The sequence below is a fragment of the Monocercomonoides exilis genome, assembly GCF_001643675.1.
Source record: "Monocercomonoides exilis strain PA203 chromosome Unknown scaffold14-1859848, whole genome shotgun sequence".
Taxonomy (NCBI): domain Eukaryota; phylum Preaxostyla; order Oxymonadida; family Polymastigidae; genus Monocercomonoides; species Monocercomonoides exilis.
Genome location: NW_027150559.1, coordinates 1,243,228 through 1,267,823, shown reverse-complemented (window position 1 = coordinate 1,267,823; position 24,596 = coordinate 1,243,228). Strand labels below are relative to the sequence as shown.

Here is a 24,596-nt window from a genome sequence, read left to right as displayed (position 1 = left end):
ATTGTAAAGCTAATAATAAATGAAATAAATATAAAAAAATTGAGTCGACTTGTTTTTAGCGAAATCGCAGAAACAGAAATATACATAAAATATGAGCTTAAGAGTAGATATTTTCATGATACAAAAGAATTTTTCAAAAAATAATTATAAGCAGCAGAAGAGGAATAGAATAATTGAATAAAATGAAAAGGATAAAAAAAAGCTATCAATCAATTATTAATACAAAAATGACAGAAAAAGAAGAGAATGAAAAAAAAAAAAGAAAAAAGAAAAAGAAAAGAAATAAAAAAGAAAAAAGAAAAAGAAAAAATACACACAAAAAAAACATATTTCATTTTTTCATAAAATTAAGATTGTGTATGTGAATGATCTGAATGAGAATTAAAAATAAAAATAAAATAAAATAATGAGATGAATGAGTGGTGTGTATATACATCATGGGGCGTTATCAATATCAATATCAGCATCATCATCAGGCAGAGGAGGAAGTGAAGGCAAAGAAGGCAAAGAAGGCAAAGAAGGAAGAAGAGGCATAGCAGGCAATGGATGCTTTGCATTTGACAATCCAACAGTAACCTTTTCATCATCCTTTGACCTAATTGATGAATGGCTGGCAAGAGATGCATGCGAATCAGAGGGAAGCAAAGAAGAAGAAGATGCCATCATTGATGGCTTAACTGGAGAAGAACAATGAAGCGACGAGCAATCGCTGTCGCTGAGTGATAGACCCCTTTCTTTCTTTCGTGTATGTGATTTCCTTTTGACAATACGTTTGTCTCCACTTCCAACATCTCCTCTTCCTCTTCCTCCTCCTCCTCTTCTTCTTCTTCTTCTTCTTCCTCTTCCACCACCACTTTCTCTTCCTCCTCCTCCTCCTCCAAACTCAATATCATCATCTGATGAACTGTGACTACTGCTACAACCACTGCCACTGCTATTTCTTCTTCTTTTTCTGTTTCCACTTTTGTTTCTGCTTCTGCTTCTGCTACTTCTTGTGTCATCTGAATGTGATTTGAGATTATGTGAGTGAGAAAGCACATGATTATGTGCATGGCCAAGCAAATGATCGTTATCATCATTATCATCATAATCATCATCATCATTATCTTCTTCTTCTTCTTCTTCTTTTTCTTCTTCTTCAATTCTTCTTTCCTTAGAATCAACAGAAGGAAGAACCATCTCTACATCTGCTGGGAATTCCATTGAAGGCTGTGGAGTGAATGAAGGAAGAGGAGGTAAAGGAGACAGATCAAAGGGAATATTATGCAGCGGTTGCTGCTGTTGAAACTGTTGTTCTTGTTCTTTTTCGTGTTCTTGTGTGGTTTGTTCTATGTATTCTGCTTTGTCTGATAAATTGATATCATCAGGAAAATTAGAAGAAGGCGCTGAAGAGGAAGAGGAAGAGGAAGAAGAGGAAGAGGAAGAAGAAGAAGAGGAAGAAGAAGAAGAGGAAGAAGATGCTAATGCAACATGTCTAGATTTCACTTTCTTCTTCACTTTACCACTTTTAATTGCTGAAGAACCTTCTGTTTTCTTCTTCTTCTTCTTCGCTGGCATTTTTTCATCACTATGAAAATGATCAGTTTTATGTCTTTTTTCTCTATGAGCTTCATATTCGCTATCCTCATTTGCCAATTTTCTTTCAATTTCTTCAAGTTCTTCTCTTTCTTCAATTTCTTCTTTCTTTTCTTTCTCTTCTCTTTCTCTTTCTTTTCGCTTTCTTTTAGCTCTTGTCCCTTCTTTCTTTCCTTTTTTACGTCTGATTCTTTCTGGTTCTTTATCTCTTTCTCTTTCTCTTTCTCTTTCTCTCTCCTTCCTCCTCCTTCTATGTATTTTATCATTTTTCTCATTCTCTTTCTCTCTTTCCCTTTCTCTGTCTCTATCTCTATCTTTTCCCTTCTCCTTCTCTTTCTCCTTCCCTTTCTCCTTCTCTCTGTATCTATGCTTCTTCTGCTTCACACGAGAACTAACAGAGCGAATAAGCGAATAAGAGCTAAGAGAAACCGAAGAAGGCAGCTCAATCGAAGGCGGAGAGGAAGGAGGGGACAAATCAAATGAAGAAGAACGAGAAGAAAAAGAAGAAAGAGAAGGATGCGATAAAAGCAAGGAATGTGATAAATGCGATAAATGTGATAAATGTGATGAAGGCGATGAAGGTGATAAAGGAGACGAAGGAGGAGAATCAACTGTTTCTTCATCAGCAATAGCATCAGCATTAAAAGTATTGAAATCAGAAGAATTATAAGCAGAAGCAGCAGCAGAAGAAGAAGAAGAAGAAATAGCAGGAATATGACCAGGAACATCCTGGGGTATAGAAGAAGGAATGGTATATTGAGGATACGGGTACATCTGCATTGGATACATCATCTGAGAGCCTAAATGAGGAAGAGGAGGAGGATGAGAAGGAAGAGGATGAACAAATGGAAGCTGTTGAGTGCTGAGGGGATAAGTGGAAGAAGAAGAAGAGGAAGAAGAAGAAGAAGAAGGGAGAGGAGGAGGAGGAGGAGGGATCTGATAAGGAGAGATTTGCATCGGTGGTATAGGTATGGGGTATCCCTGAGGAGGATAAGAAGAGGAAGAGGAAGGAGATGGAGAGGAAGAGGAAGAAGAAGCAGAAGCAGAAGAAGAAGAAGAAGAAGAAGAAGGAAGAGAAGGAGGAAGAGAAGAAGAAAAAGCAGGAATATTAGAAGGAGGAGGTGGTATTTGAGGAGCTTGGGAAAGGTTGTGATAAGGCGGTGGTTGCATCAACGAAGAGGGATATTGTGAAAAGTATGGAATTCCATGAGGCAATTGAGAGTGATCTAATGGAAGAGGAAGGGAAGGAGGAAGAGAAGAAGGAAGAAGAGAAGAAGAAAGAAGAGAAGAAGGAGGAAGAAGAGGAGGAGGAGCAGGAGGAGGAGGAGGTTGAGCAGGCTTTTTCTGATAATGTTGTTCTCTTTTGAAATTTTCTTTTTCTTTTTCTTTCCCTTGTCTGTCAGAATATGCTCTTTCTTTTGGGGTTTTGCCTGTTTTGGGGTTGTTTTGTTGGTCTGACTGTGAAGATGATGGGATTAGAGAAGAAGGAAGAGAAGAAGATGTTGCAATTCCTTTTTGTTTTGAATGCATCAGAGGAGCAGAGAAAGAAGAAGAAGAAGAAGAGGAAGCAGAAGAAGAAGTTATTGGCAATGGCTGTGAAAGAGATGTGATTCTGTTCTGTTGTGAATTCCCTTCAACAGCTGCAGCAGCATTTTCAGAGGAAAGACGATTTTTTGTATCATTTTTGGTGGGAGAAGAAGAGGAAGAGGAAGAAGAAGAAGAAGAAGACGATGAAAATTCTTGTTTCTTCTGTGATGTCTGCAGAATGCTCAGAGCTGCCTCTTTCTTCTGAGGCACAAATGGCTTTGAATCCACATTCCATGTCAGTTTGCGTGTGATACGTTTGCTGTTACTTTTATCTTTCTCTTTCCCTTTCCCTTTCTCCTTCTCCTTCTCCTTCTCCTTTTCTCTATCTTTATCTCTATCTTTATCCTTCTCTTTCTCTTTGTTCTTATGCCTTTCTTTCTCTTTCTCTTTCTCTTTCTCTTTCTCCTTTTCCTTTCTCCCCACAACAATCTTCGACACCCTCTTTGTTGGCATAAATGGCGCTGCTTTGTAGTTCAGTGTGTATGTCTTGCGCCTGGAATCAGTTGTGGTTGTTAATGCAGCAGTAGCAGCAGAAGGAGAAGATGAGGAAGAAGAAGAGGATGAGGAAGAAGAAGAAGAAGAAGAAGTAACTCCAGCATCATTGCTTTTATCACCTGTATTGGAAACATCATTAGTACATGCATTAGTATTAGCATCATTCACTATGTTATTCATTTTATTCCCTCCATCTGCATTCACAGGAGATATATGAGTATACGAAGAAGGCGGAGATGCTGTGGGAATGGAAAGAGAAGAAGATTGAGGAGAAAGGAAAGAGGAGGAAGAAGAAGAAGAAGAAGAAGAAGATATTGCAAGTTGTTGTGAAGAAAGAGGATAAATAGATGGCAAAAGAGGCTGAGACACTAATTGTTGAGAAGAAGAAGAGGGAGATGAATGTGTTGGCATCGTTGTTGTATGAGATTGCATTGCAGATGAGGTTGAAGGAACAACAGTTGTTTCTGCAACAGCAGCAGCAGCAGAAATAGGAGAAGGAGAAGAAGAAGAAGAACCAGAAGAATTAGCCAATAATACATTAGCACCGCTCTTCCTATTCTCAATCTGTGTTAATCCTTTGTTCAAATGTGCCTGATATGTGTTGAGTGTCTGCAAATGGCTGGATTGAAGCAATTGCTGCTGATGTTGCTGTTGCTGTTGAAGCTGAAGCTGCTGCAAAGGAAAAGAAGAGAAAAGAGGCTTTTGAATGCGCTTGTTAATATCAGAAGCAGAAGCAGAAGCAGAAGGAGCAGCAGAAGCAGAAGCAGAGGAGGAGGAGGAGGAGTTATTTATGCAATTATTGAGATTATTATTATTATTATTACTATTACTAACACTTGCATTCACATTGCTAACACCGCAACTGCATTTATGAGCCAGCTGTCTCAATGACACATTCAGCTTCTTCATCCGGATGAGCTTCACTGACTGCTGAATCAGCAGAGCAGACGCTGATGAAGGAGGACGTGAATCTTCCTCGTCACTGTCTGACAAGCAACCCATGGCTCCGCTGTCAAAACGGAATGCGCCTCCGTTTTCTTTCTCCTTTGCGCATTTTTTCTTTGGATTTGGCATTTCTTCCTCATTTTCTTTGCTTCCATCCTTCTTATTTTTGTTATTATGATGACGACGGCGACGACGATGATTATGATGTTCAGCATTATTCTGTTCATCATCACCATCATCACCTTCACCTTCACCTTCATCATATTCTTCTTCTTCTTCTACTTCATTATCATCATCATCCTCAGACGAAGAAGACACATCCAGCAGTGCCGGATCAATCAAGCATTCCTCCGGCAGTGAATCAACCGACTGCGCTCTTGGAGGCATCGGCGGTGAAGATATAGGCCTCTCAATGGGAGAGTCAGAAGAAGGCTGAGGTGTCTTGTGGCTGAGCACGTGTATCTGCTCGATCGCCTTCTTCAGGTCTGAGTCAAGAGATTCAAGGGACTGCGGACATGGAGAAGGGAAAGGGGAAGGGTGGGGCAAGGATTGAGTGAGGGACCGGGGGACGGATGGAGACATGGAAGGAGGAAGAGAAGAAGAAGAGGAAGAAGAAGGGGGAGAAGAGGAAGAAGAAGAAGAAGAAACAGCAGCGGAAACAAAAGGCTGTTCAGAACGAGCAAAGGGAAGCATGCCGAATGAGCGAGAGGCAGCCGGAAGGAGACGGAGATGCTGATCTTCAGCGCTGCCATCACCTTCTCCCTTGCCAATACCAGAGAAAACTCCTGTTCCTGTGCCAGTGTTGCTGCTGTCCCTGCTGTCAGTACGGATGAATCCGTTGAATGTGCCGTCTTCGCCTTCAATCGGAGAAATTCGCCTGCTTCGCACCAGCCGCAGATAAGAGCTGGGATAATCTGCTCTGTTAATAGTGTTATTATTATTGTTGTTGTTACTGCTGCCTCCTCCTCCAATTCCGGTTCCGCCTTCAAATATACCTTCGGAAGAAGCAAAGGGAGCATTAGCAGCAGCTGAAAGGTCACCTTTGTTCGGCATCGGAGAAATTCCAGCAGCTTCGGAGAATTGCAACTCTGCTGTGTTTGAGCGTGTTTGGATAAAGCCGTGCTGGTTGTACCCGTCTTGCTCATTCTGCAATCGCTTCTCTGCAACTTCCATGTTCTGTGAAGACGTTTGTGTGTTTTTCTGCATCTGCATCTGCATTTGCATTTGCATTGACATCTGCGCTTGTTGCAAATGAGTGCTCTGTGTGATGCTCCGCTGCTGCTGCAGGATCTGCTGCTGCTTCATCATCAGCATCATCTGATACTGCCTCTGCAATCTCTCCAGTGGTGTTTGTGGTTTCGGGGTCGTGGTGGCTTGTCTGGGAGGGCTGGGTTCTTGTGAAGGAGAATTTGAGGTTTCTTTGATTTCTTTGATTTCTTTATTGTCTTTAGATTCATTCCCCTTTTTATTGTCTTTGAATTCTTTATTTCCTTTTCCTTCTTTTCCTTCCTTGTTTTCTTTCCCTTGTTCTCCTTCTTTTGAATCTTGTATCTCATGTGCAACATGTTGCTGTGAGTGTACGAGCATATTTGTCTGTCTGTGTGTATTTGCCATTGGCTGTTGTGTGCGTGAAAGCAAATGCGGAAGAGAATTAGAGAGAGAATGTGGAAGAGAAAGAGAATTCGAAACAGAACTGGCACGAGGAAGAGAATCAGACAGAGAACTCGAAACAGAAACAGAAAGAGAATGAGGAACAATATTTGAATGAGAACGAGATAATGAATAAGCTTGTGATTGAGCCTGTGATTGAGCTTGAGCCTGAATCTTCGCATGAATCTGTGCCTGCGCTTGTGCAATAGCAATTGCCTGCTTCTGCATCTGAAACTGCCTCAGAAGGCGCTGCTGCTTCAAGTGGTGCTTCAAATATAATCTTCGCAGTCGCATCTGCTCTTTCTTGCTCAGCTTCCATTGCTTTTTGGGGATTTGATCTCTTTTTATTCTTGTGTTTGAGTCATTGGGGGATGATTCTTTGTCTTCATTGCATTCATTCTCGTCATCATCATCTTCTTCTTCTTTCAATTCTTCTCTTTGCTCTTCTTTATCTTCTTCTTCTTCTCCTCCTCCTCCTCCTTCTTTTGTCTCCTCCTTGTTCTTTTTAATTTGTTCTTCTTTTTTATCCACTACATTTCTTTCTTCTTCTTCTTCTTCTTCTTTTTTGTTATCCTTTCTTCTATCAACAACAGCATCATCATCATCATCGCCTTCATCTTTATCACCATCACCATCATCATAGCTATCAGTTCTTCTATGATTATCAACATCATCATTAACATCATTAAGACTTTGCACTTTATTCTGATTAAGTTTGTGTTTATTATTATTCCTATGGAATTTATTTCTCTTTGTTCCCAAGCTTTTCTTCAATTGTGCTGCATTTCTGTCTAAAAACACACTTTTCTCTGGTGCTGCCAAAACAGTCTCAACCAAAGAAATAAGAGAAGAAGATAGAGAAGAAGAAGAAGAAGAAGAAGAAGAAGAAAGAGAAGAAGAGGAAAGAGAAGGAGAAGGAGAAGGAGAAGGAGAAGGAGGATGAGAATGAGAAGAAGAAGAAGATAAAGATTGAGAAGATGACAATGAAGAAGAACGAGATGAAGAAGAACGAGAAGAACGAGAAGAACGAGAAGAATGCGAAGATGAGCAAGAAGCTGAGTTAGAGGCAGATGGAGAAGCAGAGGGAGAAGAAGAAGGGGAAGCAGAAGGAGAAGGTGAGGGGGAATAAGAAGGGGAATAAGAAGGGGAATAAGAAGGAGAGGCAGAATGTGAAGATGATGGTGATGGAGATGGAGATGGAGATGGTGAGGGAGAAGAAGAAGCAGCACCAGAAGAAGAAGAAGAAGATGATGCTGATGATGAATGACTTGAAGACATATGAGTGTTTTTGTTGTTTGGATGAGAATGAGAAGGAGAAGGAGAAATTGAATGAGAATTTGAAGAAGGAGAATGAGAAGAATGAGAAGAAGGAGGAGAAGGAGAAGGAAAAGAAGGAGAATTTGAAGAAGAAGAAGAAGAAGCAGCTCCTGAATGAATATCGCCAGATCTATCAGAAGATGAATGAGAAGGGGCAGACAAGATTGTGGAGAGGGTGAAGGACGAAACAGAACGGTTTTCTTTCTGCTTTTTGTGATGGCCCATTCTCTTTCTTTCTAACAGCTTTGCTCTTGTTTTGGATGGAGGTTGAGATTGAGTGGTTTCTTTGTTAATTCGTCTTGTTCTTCTGCTTCTGCTTCTGCTTCTTCTTTCTAACTCTATTTGACAATCTTCTTTTTCTTTTTCTTCTTCTTCTTTGTCTTTATCTTTGTTTTCAGCTTCTTCTGTTTCTTTTCTGGATACTTCTTCTTTCCCTTCTTTCCCTTCTTTTTCTTTTTCATCTGCTTCTTTGTTTTCTTCGTCTTTCATCTTCATCATTATTTGTTCATCTGTGATATCTGGCAATTCATCACGTGATGGCAAATCAGGCAAAGAACCCATGTCAACACTGACATGTGAAGAAGAAGAAGAAGTGGAAGTGGAAGTGGAAGAGGAAGGAGAAGGAGGTGAAGAAGGAGAAGGAGGAGACAGAGAAGAAGAATGTGTTGAATGGGAAAAAGGAGAAGATTTAGAGATGGAAGATGAAGATGGAGAAGGGGAAGATGAGTCGACTTGTTCTCTATGTGAATGGCTGAGATGCAAAGCAACCGCAGCAGCAGCAGAAGAAGAAGGAGGAGGAGGAGTATGAGGAGAAGAAGAACTTTTTGATGATGATGCTGTTGTTAATGATGATGATGGAGATGAGGAAGAAGAAGAAGAGGATGAAGAAGAAGAATCCTTTATAGAACTTTCAGTGTTATGATGTGCTGCAGCATTGTTCTGAGAAGCAGCAGAAGAAGAAGAAGATGTTGATGATGTTGATGTTATTCTTGAATTAGATTTAAATTCTTCGATTTTCATGTTTTCATCTGCTTCTAGTGAAATCAGATGAACACTGTGTTTTTGATTAAAAGAGTCTTTGTTGTTATGTTGAGGTGGATGTGGGTTGAATGAAGAAGAGGGGGAAGAAGAGGAAAAGGAGGAGGAAGAGGAAGAAGAGGAAGAAGATGATGATGAAGATGATAAAATGGGAATAAGTGGATTTTTATCAACAGAATCAGAAGAATCAGTTAATTTACAGGAGAAAGGAATAACATCTGAAGAAGAAGAAGAAGAAGAAGAAGAAGAAGAAGAAGAAGAAGAAGAAGAAAAGAAAGAAGAATTTTGATGTTGAGGCAAATGAAGTGCAAGGAACAGCTGATTATTGCCTTTTCCTCTGGAATGATCATCGGCAGAAGGCAAGCCAAGCAATGGAAGGTCGGAGTGGGTGCGTGAATGAACATGCGAATGTGAATTTGAATGAGAATGGGGAAGAATATAAGAGCGAGAATAAGAAGGGATATCAGAGGAAATATCAGAATGAGTGTTAGAAGACGCAGCATTTGACTGTTTATTACAGGGAATATCAGTATTTATATTAGAATAAGCATTCAAATGTGTGTTTGAAGGAACATTAGAATGAGAATGAGAATGGGAATGAATGTGTGAATGAGGATGAAGATGAGGATGAGGATAATCAACAGAATCAACGAATGAGCGTGCATGCGATTGCATATGCACATCAGAGCGTGTCCGTGTGTGATGATGTGGAAGTTGAGCAGAAGTGTATTGAGGAGAAAAGGAATGAGGTGACTGAGAAGATGAAGAGGAGGAGGAGGAAGAAGAAGAAGAAGAGGAAAAAGAAGAAGAATTTCTGATATTATTGCTTGGTTGTTTCAAAGAAGAATCAATTTTAGTATCAGACTCCGGACTTGGGTTGTGCTCATCTGATTTATTTGAGTCTTTTGATGGAGAAAGTTCTTCATATAAATTCGCTAATTTTCCTTCCTGCTTTTGTTGCTTTTGTTGATTTTGTTGCTTCTGCTGTATTTCTGATGCATCGTCTGAATACGACTGCTCTGACTGCATTGTAGACACTGGCTCGTCCATCCCAAGCGCTTTAAACTTGAAAAACTTGTCGCTTTGCAATTTTCCCAAGTCCGGAGCGGAATCTTCGCCTGGCAACGGAGATAATCTAGGCATCAGCGAAGAAATATCTGTGTTGTCAGTGACTGCCAAGCCGTCACTCGGTGAAAGGGAGGTCAAAGATGAAGTAATCGTGTCCTCTGCAGGCGACGCTGTGGGCTCTCCAGCAGCGATGGAAGGTGTGATGGGGGAGAAAGAGAGAAGCGGGGAAGTTGATAGAAATCCTGGTGAGTGCGAATAAGAAGGTGAGAGATTAGGTATGGAATGAATCAATGACGAGGAATGCAGCGGCTCATGAGGTGACGGAGAAGACAAAGACAAGCCAGAAGGAGAAGAGTGTGGAGTTGTTTCTTTCGTGCGGAGATGCTCGTTGATCCGTAAAAGTTGATCTGGAGGTGGCGTTTGAGAACACATAATTGTTTCGATTTTCAATTGTCGGTTATATGTGTTAGTAACGTTTGAAGCATCATTCTTATTGCTCGTTTTCTCTCCGTCGGCATTTTGAAAAGGTAATTCACTTTTTTCATGATGGCTACTTGCCTGTTCACTGTTTATTGGCACACACATCCCATCTGGAGTTGTCACTTGACGTGCAGTTAATGTTGGGACATATTCATGTGGCGAATATATACCATTACCCATATGTGGTGAAAAAGAATCTGCAAATGATGGAATTAAAGAAGGAAGTCCTTCGAAGTGGCTCAAAAATGAATACGTTTGTGGAAGTTTGGAAGTCTTTAAAGAAAGAGATTCGTTTTCGTTTGTTTTCGCCTGCTGGTTTTCTGTTTCCTCGGAAAGTTCATCGTTGTTAACTTGATTGTGAGTTTCATTCGCACCAACAGCAGTATTTGAATGAAGTGGTGAAAACGGAATGGGCCAAAAAGATGATGATTGTGGTAAGTTCAAATCAAAGACAGGCGGAGTGGAACGAAGCTCGGGAAGTTTCAAAGAAGACTTATCGTCGTTGTGATATGCATAATGAGCGTAGTGCGAAGAATCAACTTCAAGCTGGAAGTTCTGACCATTAAAGTTTTGCTGAGAGTCGTGAATAGCGGAGGAAAAAAGTTGATCATCAGCAAGACTTAAGTTGAAATGACCATCTCGAGTTTCATTTTTAATTGATGATTGACCAAGTAATGGATGGTCGGCCATCAATGCGAAAGAGATTCAGAAAACTTACAGCAAAAATACGCTAAAAATAGCAATTAAAATTCAAAAAAATATTACTACAGGGTGTACAAAAACAGTATGTATGGTGCAAACATAATGCAATGTTATAAAAATGAATGTGCTCAGAGTAGTTTGTTTTTGATTATTGATCATTAAACATATTTTCTTTTTAAAGTTTTTTCCAAAATATTTTAAAGTCGGAAATAAATAATATTCCGCAACAAATTAATGTATTTTATTCCCCAAAATATCATTTGTTAAAAATTTTTAGTAAATATTTCAAAAGAAGGTAAAAAAACTTATTCACAAAAAATTCAAAAATAAATAATCGAAATAAACAATTATTTATTCGCTAACATTTATTAAACCAGAAGCGTTCAAAAACTTCATAGACATTGAAACAATTTCAGGATCTTTATCTGTGCTTGAGAGCTGCGTTAACAGTCTCTTTATTCCAATCACCAAGTTTCCATATCTTTTGACTGGATCATCAATATCATCATTATTTTGTTGTGGGTCTAATTTCAATACAGAAGGAATAGCATAAGCTTCTTCATTGAGAATCGCAGAAAGAGGATTTGTTCCAGGTGTTGGGTTGTTATGTGACGAAATGATCAAAAACAGACCAGCTAGTTGGAGTGTTAAGCGACGGAGCTGAGAAAATTCAGCACATCTTGAAAAATGACAGCAATTTTGATCATAAGCATTATCAGAAGAAGAAGAAGAAGTTATGTTAATTTTTGATCCATTCACATAACTTTCAGGAGATTGCCGGAAAAGCGAAAGAATAAAACTTTGTATTTCTGTGGCAAATGGGTCGAAATGGCTTAAGGAAAGACCAGAAATAGGGGAAATCAGCTGCATTTGAGTGGGATTTCCTTTCTGTTCATTGAAATTTTGTGATTGAGAAGAAGAAATGTGCTGAGAAAGAGAAGGAGAAAGACTGACATTGAAAGTGTTGAGGAAGAGAATTAAGCATTGCACAGCAGAGGCTCTGCGGCAGAAGCAGAAGGAAGAGGGAGAAGAAGAAGAGGAAGAAGAATTTGAAGAAGAAGAAGAAGAAGATGTTGATGAGGTTGATGAAGATGACAAAGAAGGCGATGAAGAAGAAGAAGATAATGAAGAAGAAGAAGAAGAGTTCTGTTCAAGAGCAATCTGAATGAGCAGATCGGCAAAGCGGGTGAACAAAGAGAGGAAGACATTGCGATGGCATGTGGTTGACAGGATGATAGAGCGCGAAAGAAGAGTAAAGACAGAGCAATTGAATGAATGAGAGAGGAGATGATGAGGATGAGGCAGTTGTGGTGGGGATGAAGAGGGTGAAGGAGAAGGAGAAGGAGAAGAAAACGAAGAAGAAGAAGAAGAAGAAGAAGAAGAAGAAGAAGAAGATGTTGACAATAATGACAATGAATCTTGTCCATGTGCTGTGATAGAATAAAACATGTCCTTCATAAAGGATGAAGGCAGCACATCATACAAGCCTGTTATTTTCATATGAGAAACAAGAAATGCATTCAAAAACCATTCTTTAAATTGATTCGCCAAATGTTCATTGTTTTGCATTGAACTTTTTTTGTTGTTGTTTTTCTTTTCTTCTTTGCTTGCAATTGGCTCTGATGAAATCTCAACAATCTTCCGAAATCTGGTGTGGCTTTCCTTTTCATTCTTTTTTCTTTCTCCTCTTCTTTGATATTCATCATCATTATCTTCTTCTTCTTCTTCTTCTTCCCTTCTTTTCCTCTCTTCATCTTCATCTTCTTCATCTTCATCATCATCAACCAATTCTTTATCTTCTTCTATGTTTTTGCTGAAAGACGCTACTAAAAGTGAAGCAAGAGAATCAAGGCATGCCATCTTCGTCTTTGAGATCTGTTCAGACAGAACACGCATTTCATTCGGATTGGTTATGTGTGACAGGAATGATGTGTTATTAGATGATGATAATGATAATGAAGAAGAGGAAGAGGAAGAAGAATTTTTACAAGAAGAAGAAGATGATGATGATGATTGAGAGGAAGCAGAAGAAGAAGAAGAGGAAGAAGAAGAAGAAGAACCAGAAGAAATCATATCAATTATTTGGCTTTCCACGCATCCTGTCCACATGAGCATCTGCAGCATCCATCTCAGTGTCATCATCAGAGAAGGAGACAATGGAAGATCTGGCAGAAAAGAAGGAGAAGAAGAGGAGGAAGAAGAAGAAGAAGAATTCGGAGAAATAGAAAGGTTCGGAGAAATAGAAGAAGAAGAAGAAGAGAAGGAGGAAGCAAAAGAAGAAGACAAAGAAGAAAACGATGATGATGAATCACTTGCAGAACGTTCATCTTTTTTCGCACAAGAAAAAAACATTTTCTCTTTCTCTATTCCACACAGCTGACATAAAACAAGCACAAAAGGACGAACATTGTTGAGAGCAGAAGAAACAGAGCGAATTAATCGTGTGTCTGTCTCATCGTTTGTTCTCTGTAATTCTTTCTGTGAAGTCGAAATTGGAATTGAATTGGAACAAATCCAATGAAAAGGGAATGAAACAGAGTCAGGATTGCAAAATTGGGTGAAACAAGAAGGGAAAAAAGAAGGAGGAGAAGAAGAAGAAGGTGATAATGAAGAGGAGGAAGAAGAAGAAAAGCAGCTTTGGTGAACAAACAGACGATGAATGCCAAATCTCCCGAGGAGTCTGGAAGCGATGTGGATGATCTCTGGTGAATGAAAAGGGGAAGGGGAAGGAAGATGAGAAGGAGAAGAGGAGGAGGAAGAAGAAGAAGGAGAAGAAGAAGGAGAAGGAGAAGAAGAAGAAGAAGGAGAAGAAGAAGAAACAGTGTTTGCAAAAAGAAGTTGTTTCAATAGTTCGAAAAGAGAATTAAGTGCTGGCGGTTGAGAAGCACACAATGCACATTGATTCGAATACTCCTCTTCTGAAGAGGAAGAAGAAGAGGAGGAAGAAGAAGAAGAAGAAGAAGAAGAAGTTGATGATGATTCGAAAGAGAAATTGAACAAATTTGGAGGAAGAACAGAAAGAAGAAGCAGAGGAAAGAGAACAGGAAGTGGAGAAGATGAAGGAGAAGAAGGAGGATGAGAAGGGGAAGGAGAAGGAGAAGAATTACTTGAAGAGTTGAGACGCGAAGATTGAAGAGAAGCCATAGAAGAACGAAGAACTGAAGTGATAGGAACAATAATGGATGAAATGGCAGATTGAGGAGAAAGCAATTCAGAAGCAGAAAAAGCAGAAGATGCACCACGTTGTGATTGCACAAAAGGAAGGATCAGTTTGAACAGCTTGAGAAAAGAAGAACAATCGTTCTGGTTGAAAAAGGAGAGCAAAAGAAAGAAAGATGCAGCTGATGATTGAGACTGCCAGTGGAGCATTGGAAGTGAAGGAGGAAGCAGACTCCTCTGGTGAAGTGATAAAAGAGTGGAAGAGTGCTTTGAAATGAATGGGGAAGCAGAGCAGATCCCGGTGAAATATTGGGGAGGAGGAAGAGAAGAAGAAGAAGTTGCATTTGGTTTTGTGGTTGTTGTTGAAGCGGCTTGTGTATGTCGAGATATTTGTTGTTCAATCAACTGTGACGATGTTAATGATGATGATGATGATGATATCATCCCCAATCTATTTTCCACAGTCATTTCTTCTCTAATCACCTGAGGCAGTACATAATCCAGCAGAAACTTGAACAGACTCGCCACATCTGTTGCACTTGCACTCATCATCCACTTGTTGATCACCAACAGCACACCACTCAATGCAGAGGATGCGTCGCTCTGATTTGGAGAAGGGGGAATAACTCCAATGTCTGCTGGAGACAACGGCACATCGAATGTGGATGGGCGATGCAGAGAAAGAGGAGAATGGAATCCGCAGTCGAGTAATGAAAGGAAAGGGAGATATCTTTCAATGGTGTGGAGACTGATGGTGTTGTTGTTGGTGTTATAGGTGTCATTGTTACTGCCTGGATAAGACAAACCTCCAAATGACAATGCAGAAGCAGAAGATGACGATGATTTCACTCCATCTTCTCTTGTTTCCTCTTTCTGCCTCGTGATGTTCTCCAGCCACTGCTTCTTCCCTTTCCCGTTCAGCGTCGCCACCAGCGCCTCAGTTGCCCCAGTCCGGTGCAGCAGCTCACTCTGCCCACCAGCCCCTCTTTCCTTGTAGCTATCCACCGTGTTCTGTGTTAGTCTCTGGCAGAGAGCTCTCACAAGCACTGGCTGGATGTCAATGGGATCCAGCAGCCCAAATAGACGCGAGGTGGCAGTCACAGTGAAGAGGTGGCTGTCGTTGAGACGAGGGAGCAGGCGGACGGCAAGCTGCCGGAGGAGAAGAGTGGAGCGGGCAAAGGAGGAAGATTGCGAGGAAGAGGATGACTTTGATGGCTTTGTTGGTTTGGGGGTTGTTTTGCTTTCTGATTCTGAGTTGTTTGATTGAGAGTTAGCGCTTTCTTTTTTCTCTTCTTCTTCTTCTTCTTCTTCGCTTTCCGAATCATCATCATCCTCCTCTTCATCCTCTTCATTCTGAGCTTTCTCCTCTTTCTTCACAATCTCTGACAGAACATACAGAGCATTATTACTTGCTGTGGGCAAAGGAGAATCCAACAATGCGAACAGACGAGGCATCAAACGTGAAGGCGATCGGATAATAAGATCACAAATCAGTCCTATTGCACCCATCGATGCACTGTCAGGAAGAGTCACTGAAGAAAGAGAAGATGAAGAAGATAAAGATGATGATGATGATGTCATAGAACTAACTCTGTATTCCTCTTCTTTCTCCACTGAAAAATCCTGTTTGGACAGCAAGTCAAACAGGTTATCTGCCATCGAGTCGATGTTGATCAGCTCTGCTTCGTCCATCGGCCCCTGCCTTGTCTCTGTGTTGTTGTTTGAGCTCCCCATCTTCAGCAGCATCTGAAGCAGCGTCACAGCCATCTGCTGGTTTCTCTTCAGCAAAGACGGCACACGACGCGCTGAGGAAGAGGAAGAGACAGTTTCAGACGAGGAGTCAGAGGAATCGGCGGTGTGTGAGGAGGAATTCCTTGAGGAAGATGAATGGAATGCAAAATTCTTGTCATCTGAATCATCTTCTTCTAACATAGATGTGCTTAGTCTGTTGCTTGAAAGTTCCTCTTCAGCCAAACTGTGCTTCGACAGCTCACGAAACAGCGCTCGGTCGCTTTCCTTCTCCTTTCTGTACTCATCAACCATCTGTGCAACGCTCTTCTTCTTTGCCGTCTGCGTCTGCAGCACCAACAGAAGTGGCTGTGACAGCGAAGCTCCAAGGACAACAGAGATCTGATGGGCAAGTGACTCAAATGCCGTGTAAGGGAGAAGCGCAGAGGACGAAAGATCAGACGCTGCAGAGGAAGAAGACGCAGACGCAGACGCAGCCTCCTTTCTGGCTGCGATGCGAGCGAATTCTGTGATTGATGGCTTGGGGGGAAGATTGCTGGTTTTCCCAAAAAACATCATCAGCAGCAGAAGCGGAACAGAGGCAAACGGCGACCCGTCAGACGAAACGCCGTATGAAATGCCCAGTTCGACCTCCTGACGCAGCAGATCGCTCAAATGTGCGGCTTCAGCAAGCTCTGTTGACTGAGGCATTTCTGTGGTGTTTCTGTTTTGATGTCTTTTGGTTGCATTGTCTTTGGTGTTGTGTGGTCTGACTTCTTCAATGAATTTGGATGTTTCTTTGTTTTCTTTTTGATCCTCATTTTCTTCTTCCTCGTCTTCATCCTCTTCCTCTTCCTCGTCATAATTTTCTTCTTCACTCATTCGAGTTGTTATGTGTTCCATCAAGCCCATTAGAATTTCTTCAATCCATTTCGAGAATGAAACAATGTGCCAAGATAAGTAGCGAATGGAAATATCTGTTTCTTTTTTCTTTTCAGTCTTTTTCTTCACCTCTTGAACTGCAATCCATTCCATTGTCCTTGTTGCAGAGTCCATTTCCTTCTGAAGAATAGATAAAGTAATTCTGCATTCACTTGCAGCAATGCTCAATATCTCGCGTGTGTTCAAATTCCAATTTTGTATCGTTAATAGAATACCGTCGATGATAGGAAGTATTCTCCAAATGAAAAGTCGAATTCTTGAGAATTCCGTTATTCCTTCAACAGAAGATGCATCTTTGGAATCATCGATATTATTTGCAATTGAAGCCAAAAAGCTTAAGCACGAAAGACATGAATCCATTGCACATATATTCATCAAATTTGGCTGTTGTTGCAATGTTGATATTGCGAAGCATCTGTTTCGATCATTATATTTAAAGTCAATTCCAATTAAAGGAAGCAAATGCCAAAATAAACGAACAATTTCTTTTGTAAAAGCACAGCAGAATAGAGGCAATCCACGTTTATCTTCGCCGTCGTTCTGTAAATATGGCATTCCAACTTGTAAAAGGCAATGGCGAACGTTTTGTATCGTTTCTTGCTTTCGGAAAGAAACAAACAATTGAGGTATTTGTCGCAATAACTTCCATTTTTCCTGCTTTGTACTTTCTGAGCTAGCAAGAATGGTAGCTATAGACTCAACTGCTCTTTGGCAAAAATTTATTTTTGTCGTTTTTATGATCTCTTCCCAATAGTCGCGGCTTTTATCTTGTGAGGTGGCGTTTTTTAAGGTGTTTTCGTTAACAATTAAATAAATTGTTTCTATTCGTAATTATTTTTAATTTTATGTTTGATGTATATGTTGTCGATAATTTTCTTGATGTATTTCTGTTTTTTGCTGTTGAACAATTTTCTTTTTGATCACTTCACTCAAGTTAAATGATCTCTTCAAATAACCCAGGCAAAACAATAAAACTTATTAAGACGAACACACTACAACCAGTTCCAAAACGAGTTATAAAGCTAACATCTGTGAATCAAAAGACTTCTTCGACAGCATCTCAGCAATCAGAACAAAAGTCTTCGACAGCACAACAAAAAAAAGTTGAACAAATCAAACCATCCCTTCAAAATAAATTAGTAAAGCAACCATATGCTGCTGTGCAACAAGCAAAACCATCTCAAATACTGCAAAACCCAGAAAAGAAAGCAATTCAAGGGAAAGGATTTGAAAATGACATTGCATCCAAGAAACTGTTAATTGTGACAGGTGCCAGAGATCCTCTTTTGGATAATCCTAAGGATTTTTCATCAGCTTTAATATCTTCCAGGATGAGAAAGACGCGTGAAATGAGAGAAGCTGAATGGAATGCTAGGCAAAAGCAGTTCCTAAAAGAAAAGCAGGCTAATAGCCCAGCAAAATTGTTATCTTCTCCATTAGATAGAAACACGTTTTTTGATTATTCAGCTGTCGGTAAAGGCAATCAATCGAGAAGAAGAATACGGAATAAATCACCTTTAATCTCAACAGCTCAACAGAGTCAACAAAGCGATAAATTTAAGACTGATGCGTCTCAAAATAAAGTGCTAACCAACGCTGATGACGAAAAATCTTCAAAGTCAAGCCCACAAGCATCATCAGAAGATCAAAAAGGATCAAAATCATCTGATGGACAATCGCAAAATCCCAAAAAGCAGACAACTGAAAAAAGTTCCGGATCATCCGAAACAAATGGCAAATCGGGAGCGTCTGAACGTCTTAACTTGTATGATGCAGCATCTCGCCACATGCGTCCCGAAAAGAGAAGTTCTGAAAGTTCCTCAAAATACAGTGGCAATGACCAATCCAGACAGCAGCCGTATTCTCAGTCATATTCATCGTCATTCGGCTATTCCAGATCTCAATCCGGCCGCTCGTCTGCCTCCGGCTCTTCATCACGCTATTCTTCAGTGGCAGACTATCGCAGATATCCGTCCCATCGCTCTGACTACTACAGCTCTTCTCGCAATGGAGGCTCCTCTTACGATCGCTCCCGTGAAGCAGGCAGCTACAACCATCAGTCCCGCCGCTCTGACCGTTCTCGCTCGCCTTCCAGTTCGTCCTCTCGTTCGCCTTCTTCATCATCCTCGTCCTATCATCGCTATCGCCATCGCGACGGGCATCACAGATCCTATCATCGATCTCGTTCTTCTGACTCTTCTTCTTCCTCTTCCTCGTCTTCACCTGACTTTTCCCATCGTTCTCATTCCCGCTCTCATTCACCATCTCACAGACAGACCTCTTCTTATCGTTCATCCAGGTATCCAACTTCTCGTCGCCACTATGGCCAATCCTCAATGTCACACTCAGATCGCTATCGTTCATATGACCGCTCACATCATCGTTCAAGTGATCAGTCACAATCTCCTTCTCATTCACACTCGCGCTCTCACTCTCACTCTCATTCACGTTCAACATCGAATTCTCGTTCTCGTTCTCGTTCTCAATCTGATTCTCATTCACATTCTCATTCCCATTCCCATTCGCCATCGCAGTATTCCTCATCAAATACTCGTCATCACTCACAATACTCTCATCACAGTGGACAAAGCCAGTCGCATGGCCATCCTTCTCATTCATCGAGAGCTTCTTCAGTGGAATCTCGTGAAAGAACTTCTCATTCACATTCGGGTTCTCGTTCTCGTTCTTATTCTCACTCACGTTCGCCTTCTTCTTCGGGTTCTGCACATTCTGCCTCGCCTTCTCGTGGCTCCCATTCTAATTCTCGCTCTTATTCCCATTCATCCCACACCCATTCAGATGCTTCTAATTCCAATGAAAAGCAGCAATATCAGTCCACAGCAAATGAAGATGCATCAAACAACCAGAAAGAATACACAGAAAATGAAAGTGGTGTTCAGAAAGATGATGCTGAAGAAAAGGTTGGAGATGGAACGTCTGATAATTCGAAAGAAGAGAAGGTCGAATTGCAAGGAGCAAATGGAGGATCTGAAATAACACAAGACGGAACACTTTCTAGTGATGCTTCTCAACAGCCTCAGAAACAGCAACAGCAAATGGCAGCATCTTCTTCTTCTTCTTCTTCAACTTCCTCAGAGAACACTTCGGTTAGCAATGCTTATGAAAATGATAAATATCGTCCTTCTCAATCGCATTCTCAGTCTCACTATAACAATCGGTCTCGTTCTAATTCGCGTTCTCCGTCTCGATCTAATTCTCGCTATCGTTCTCATTCACACTCTCGTTCCCGTTCTCAAACAGGTTCTCGTTCTCGCTCTCGCTCTGACTCTCGCTTTCATTCTCGTTCTCGCTATCATTCTGGCTCTCGCTACGGCTCTCGCTCTGGCTCCCGTTCTCCTTCTCGTTCCCGTTCCCGCTCACGCTCTCGATCAGGAAGATCAAGAAGATCACGAAGATCCAGTGCTTCACTGTCACGTTCGCGTTCACGTTCGCGTTCTCTATCGCACTCTCGCTCCCCCTCTTCCTCATCGAGAAACTCTCGCTCCAATTCTCGCTCACGTTTAGACTCGAGATATCAGTCTCAAAGAAGTGATGCTTATTCTCGTTCATCTGCTCCTTATCCATCATCATCATCGTCTTCTTCTTCTTCTTCAGCTTCCTCCTCCTCCTCCTCCTCCAATTCTGTTCCTGGTTTCAATGCGCCTTATCCACCATCACAAGGATACCCTTCATCACAGCAGCAAGCATCGTACCGCAACCAACCACAATCTGCACATCAATCCTACCAAAATCAGCAGTACTACAAACTGTACCCTCCACAACACGGTGCCATGCCAATGCAGTATTCCTCTCAACAGCAGCCTCAGCAACCTCAACAATCTCAACAACAGCCACAACAACAGCAACAACAGCAACAACAACAACACCAGCCACCGCAATATGCAATGTATCAGCAATATCCTCCTGCTGGCGGCCCCGCACCTCCGATGGCTCCACCAATGGGACATCAGTTCCAGGGACCTCCGAACTATCCACCATACTATCAACCATATCAGAGACCTCCTTATCCTCCCACTTATCCTCTTCAGATGCCTCCGCCTCAACAACAGCAGCAGCATGCACAGTCACAGCAACAACAACAACAACGTCAGATTCCTCCACAGGCTGGCAGAATGGTGCAGCCGCCTTATCCACAGCCATCTCCTGGATCGCTGCCACCCAATGGCGTTCCACCGTATCAGCTCCAGCATCCACCGTATGGCGCTTATCCTCATCCTCTTCCGCCTCAAATGCAGCAGCAACAACAACAACAACCGTTACAGCAACCTTATCCTCAGCAGCCTTATCCTCCAATGATGCACATGCCAAATCAGATGCTTCCTGTTCAGCAACAGCAACAGCAGCATCAACAGCAGTCATCTCCCCAGTCTCCCGCAGCACCTCCTCCTGGTGCTTCTTCTCAGTACGCTTCTTCTCCGCTTGCACAACTTGCACAGCTTGCAAATGGCCTTCAGGCTGGTTCTTTCCATCCAACTTCTCCTGCTTCTGCAAATTCTGCTGCGCCTGGCTCTTCTTCATTACCTTCGGGATCTCCACTTCAAACACAGTTTCCAGAGCATTATGAAAGATCACCGCTTTTCTCTCAAGCGCCATTCATTCAGCCATCATTACAATCAGCAGCTGGACAACCTTCTTCTTATTCACCAGCGGCTGCTTCAGCATCTTCTTCTTCGTCTGCTTCCTCTGCTTCTGCAGCATCTCCAGCAAACACGAGCGGTTCTGGATGGAGCATATCACCTCTGTCTGGGTCATCACTTGAGCATGCAGCTGAATCAGAGATGGCTTCGTTGGAACAAAAAGACAGAGACGAAAGCTTTCACAATGAAGCGGGCGCTTCTTCCCCGCCTTCGCGTTATTTGACGCCCATATTATTCTATCAGGATGACAACAAAGGCGAGGCAAATGAAGAGGAGAACAAAACTGAAGGAAAAAATGGAAATGATGATGCTGATGCAGAAAACTTAGACAGTTCATCCAAAGACAATGTATCCGAAGCACCAGATCAAAAGGATAGGAAAGATGAGAATGGAGAATCTCAAAAGCCTCAGCAAAGGAATCTGAAGCATGAACGAACAAACAAAAAAAAGATGGCTGTGGAGAAAAGTGATGATTCCCTTGAATCGACAAATTCAGCTGAGCAAGAAAAAGAGCAAGGAGAAGAGGAGGAGAAAAAAGAAGAAAGAAAATCAAGTGCGAAAAAGGGGGAGCAACAAAGCGAGAAAGGTAAGCGGACTGCAAGTGGTCAGCAGAAAAAGCAAAAAGGCCAGCAACGCCAGCCTTCTATCAAAGACGATGACGATGGTGAAAGCAGTGAAGATGAGGGAAATGCAAGCAAACAAAAATTGGAAGATAAATCAGAGGATGCAGATGCTGAAGGAAACACTCGACGAACCAGTCTTCGAAGCCAGCAAAGCAAAAACGATGAGAAAAAGGAAGATAAAGAAAGTGATTCAAATGCTTCTGAAATGTCAGCTTCGGCAGAGCCAAAACCAAAAGCAAAAAGAATGGCGAAGCCAAAACGTGGCAAAAATAAAAAGTAAATAAAAATGTTTCATTTGAGTATGAATGAAATGTTCTTACGAGCTATGAAAACTGTTGAAAAAGGAAAATCACATATTTAAAATTGAATTTTTTCACCCTCTTATCTTGTGTTTATCTCGATTTATTCTAATAAATAATTGAGGATTTAATCGATTATTACTAATTTAATTTTAATTTTGTTTTATTTTGCATTTGAACATTTTCAAATGATGTGCATTTGAATCTCATCTCAAATGCATTAAAGTATGTAAAATAGAAAATTTTTTGCATTTTAAAAAAAAAAGACTCTTTTTATTTGTAATGTTAAGTACATTTGTTACTCAAAGTGAAAAATGCGGTTATTGGAGGAACGATATTTCTCCTTATTCTTTCATCATTTCAAATGTTAAATCAAACTTTTTTCATCTTGAATTTCGTTTAAAATAGATATTTTTACTGAAAGATTATTGAATAACTCAGAAAAGAATCAAACTGAAATGAATAGTTGAATGTGGTATTTGGATAAAAAAATGAAAAAAAAGAAACTCTTTTTGGAAAATGTTGACTTTTCAATATGTATTTAGAAATATGGAAAAAAAATATTTGATTATTCAACGTATTGTCGCTTTCTGAAATAAATGAAACGTGTATTTTTTTCTTTTAACAGTGTTTCTTTCAAATCAGGATCTTCGAATTTGATCCTGTTTCAACGAATTTTTGATTGTGAAAAAATAATTGAAATCATACACTTTTGGAATTGAGTATTTATTTTTTTTATTCATTTATTCATTTATTTATTTTGTTTTATTTTTTTTTTTTTTTCCTAGAGATTGAGTTTGAAAAATCTACTTTTGAAAAATAATCATTTTTATTTTCATTTTCCTCTAACATTACCAGTAAAATGAATTTACTTTTTATAATGATTACATTTACACAACACTTGTTTTTAATGCAGAACTTGAAAAAATAAATAAAAACATAATCTTTTTTGAAGAAAAAATAAATTACAATATTAGATCATAAGTTATCATGTCAGAGAATAAATCTCTTTTCGATCTGAAAGGCAAATTTGCAATAGTAACTGGTGCATCATCCGGACTAGGAGTCCAATTTGCTCATGCGTTGGTCAGACAAGGAGCAGCTGTTGCACTTTTTGCTCGTAGAAAAGATAGATTGGACAAAGTGGTGGAAGATCTCGAAAAAATGGGTGGACGTGCAATTGCCATTCAATGTGATGTAACTGTTCCAGAGCAAGTGGACGCAGCAGTGAAGCAGGCTCACGATGCATTTGGTCGCATTGATATTCTTGTGAATAATGCTGGAGTTGCAAGAGATGTTCCTGCAGAATCAACAAAAACTGAAGATTGGAAAGCTGTGATCGATGCTAATTTGAATGGAGTATTTTATGTTGCTAGAGCAGTATCAAAATACATGATTGAACAGAAATATGGAAAAATTATTAACATTGGTTCTATTCATAGTTCAGTTGCAATATCTGCACAAGTCGAACATATTTCTGCTTATGTTACATCAAAAGGAGGAGTTCATTTGATGACAAGAGCTCTTGCTGCAGAATGGGCACAATATAACATAACAGTAAATGCAATTGGCCCTGCTTATTTCCCCTCAGAAATGACAAAAGATGCTCTTGAAGTGGATGCATTTCAAAAATTTATTGAAAGCAGAGTGCCCATGAAAAGAGCCGGACGTGATGGAGAACTTGATGGTGCTTTAATTTATTTCGCATCCGATGCATCAACTTATACAACCGGGCAACTCTTAACAATCGACGGTGGCTGGACATGCATATAGAATTGTTCGTAGAATATGCATTTACAACTTACAAATATTTTTGTTTTCTGTTGTCGATATTGTTTTATTGTAATTCGGTGTTAGTATTCATTGCTTAACTTTATTTTTATATATTCTGATTTTTTTTGATTTGGAGTTGATAAAAAATTATAAAACATAAGCTTAGTATTCACAAAGCAGCTTTTTTAAACAATCATTCACAAATCAAAAATCGAGAGATTCCTAGACTATGGTAGAATTGAAAATATTGAATTCTGTTATCACCTACAGATTGGAATTGAATCCATATATTTATTTAATAAGGCTGAGATTTGGTTGATATTGGTTTGAATTACGTTTAAACGATACCAATTGGGATTCTTTATACAATGACTTCCTCATGAAAAGCATAGCACATAATGATCTTTTTTCGAAAAAGAAACCTATATTACCGACAAATATTTCTTTCAATCGTTTATTGAAAAACAACATTATTCATTGAAAATCGCTTTGTATTGCGTTCGCATCAATGTCTCCTCTCCCATTCGTTGCGAAATAAAATACACACCAACAAATAC

General features: G+C 40.3%; 4 protein-coding genes across 4 annotated transcripts; 2 read left to right on the top strand and 2 right to left on the bottom strand.

The window, feature by feature from the left end:
- Positions 1–435: 435 nt before the first annotated feature.
- Positions 436–10,845, bottom strand: MONOS_2460 (uncharacterized protein; the record flags this gene model as incomplete). Its single annotated transcript, XM_067872382.1, has 1 exon — positions 436–10,845. The coding sequence occupies one exon, from the start codon at positions 10,843–10,845 to the stop codon at positions 436–438; it is 10,410 nt and encodes a 3,469-aa protein (XP_067730458.1).
- Positions 10,846–11,095: 250 nt separating this feature from the next.
- Positions 11,096–17,435, bottom strand: MONOS_2461 (uncharacterized protein). Its single transcript, XM_067872383.1, has one exon. It carries the CDS (start codon positions 17,239–17,241, stop codon positions 11,209–11,211), a length of 6,033 nt encoding a protein of 2,010 aa, XP_067730457.1. The 5' UTR covers positions 17,242–17,435; the 3' UTR covers positions 11,096–11,208.
- A 1-nt stretch (position 17,436) lies between these two features.
- MONOS_2462 (uncharacterized protein) lies at positions 17,437–22,531 on the top strand. Its single transcript, XM_067872384.1, has 2 exons — positions 17,437–17,476; positions 17,621–22,531. Exon 2 carries the CDS (start codon positions 17,625–17,627, stop codon positions 22,245–22,247), a length of 4,623 nt encoding a protein of 1,540 aa, XP_067730456.1. The 5' UTR covers positions 17,437–17,476; positions 17,621–17,624; the 3' UTR covers positions 22,248–22,531.
- Positions 22,532–23,238: 707 nt separating this feature from the next.
- Positions 23,239–24,215, top strand: MONOS_2463 (putative 3-oxoacyl-[acyl-carrier protein] reductase). The gene has a single exon (XM_067872385.1). The coding sequence runs from the start codon at positions 23,257–23,259 to the stop codon at positions 24,037–24,039; it is 783 nt and encodes a 260-aa protein (XP_067730455.1). The 5' UTR covers positions 23,239–23,256; the 3' UTR covers positions 24,040–24,215.
- Positions 24,216–24,596: the final 381 nt, after the last annotated feature.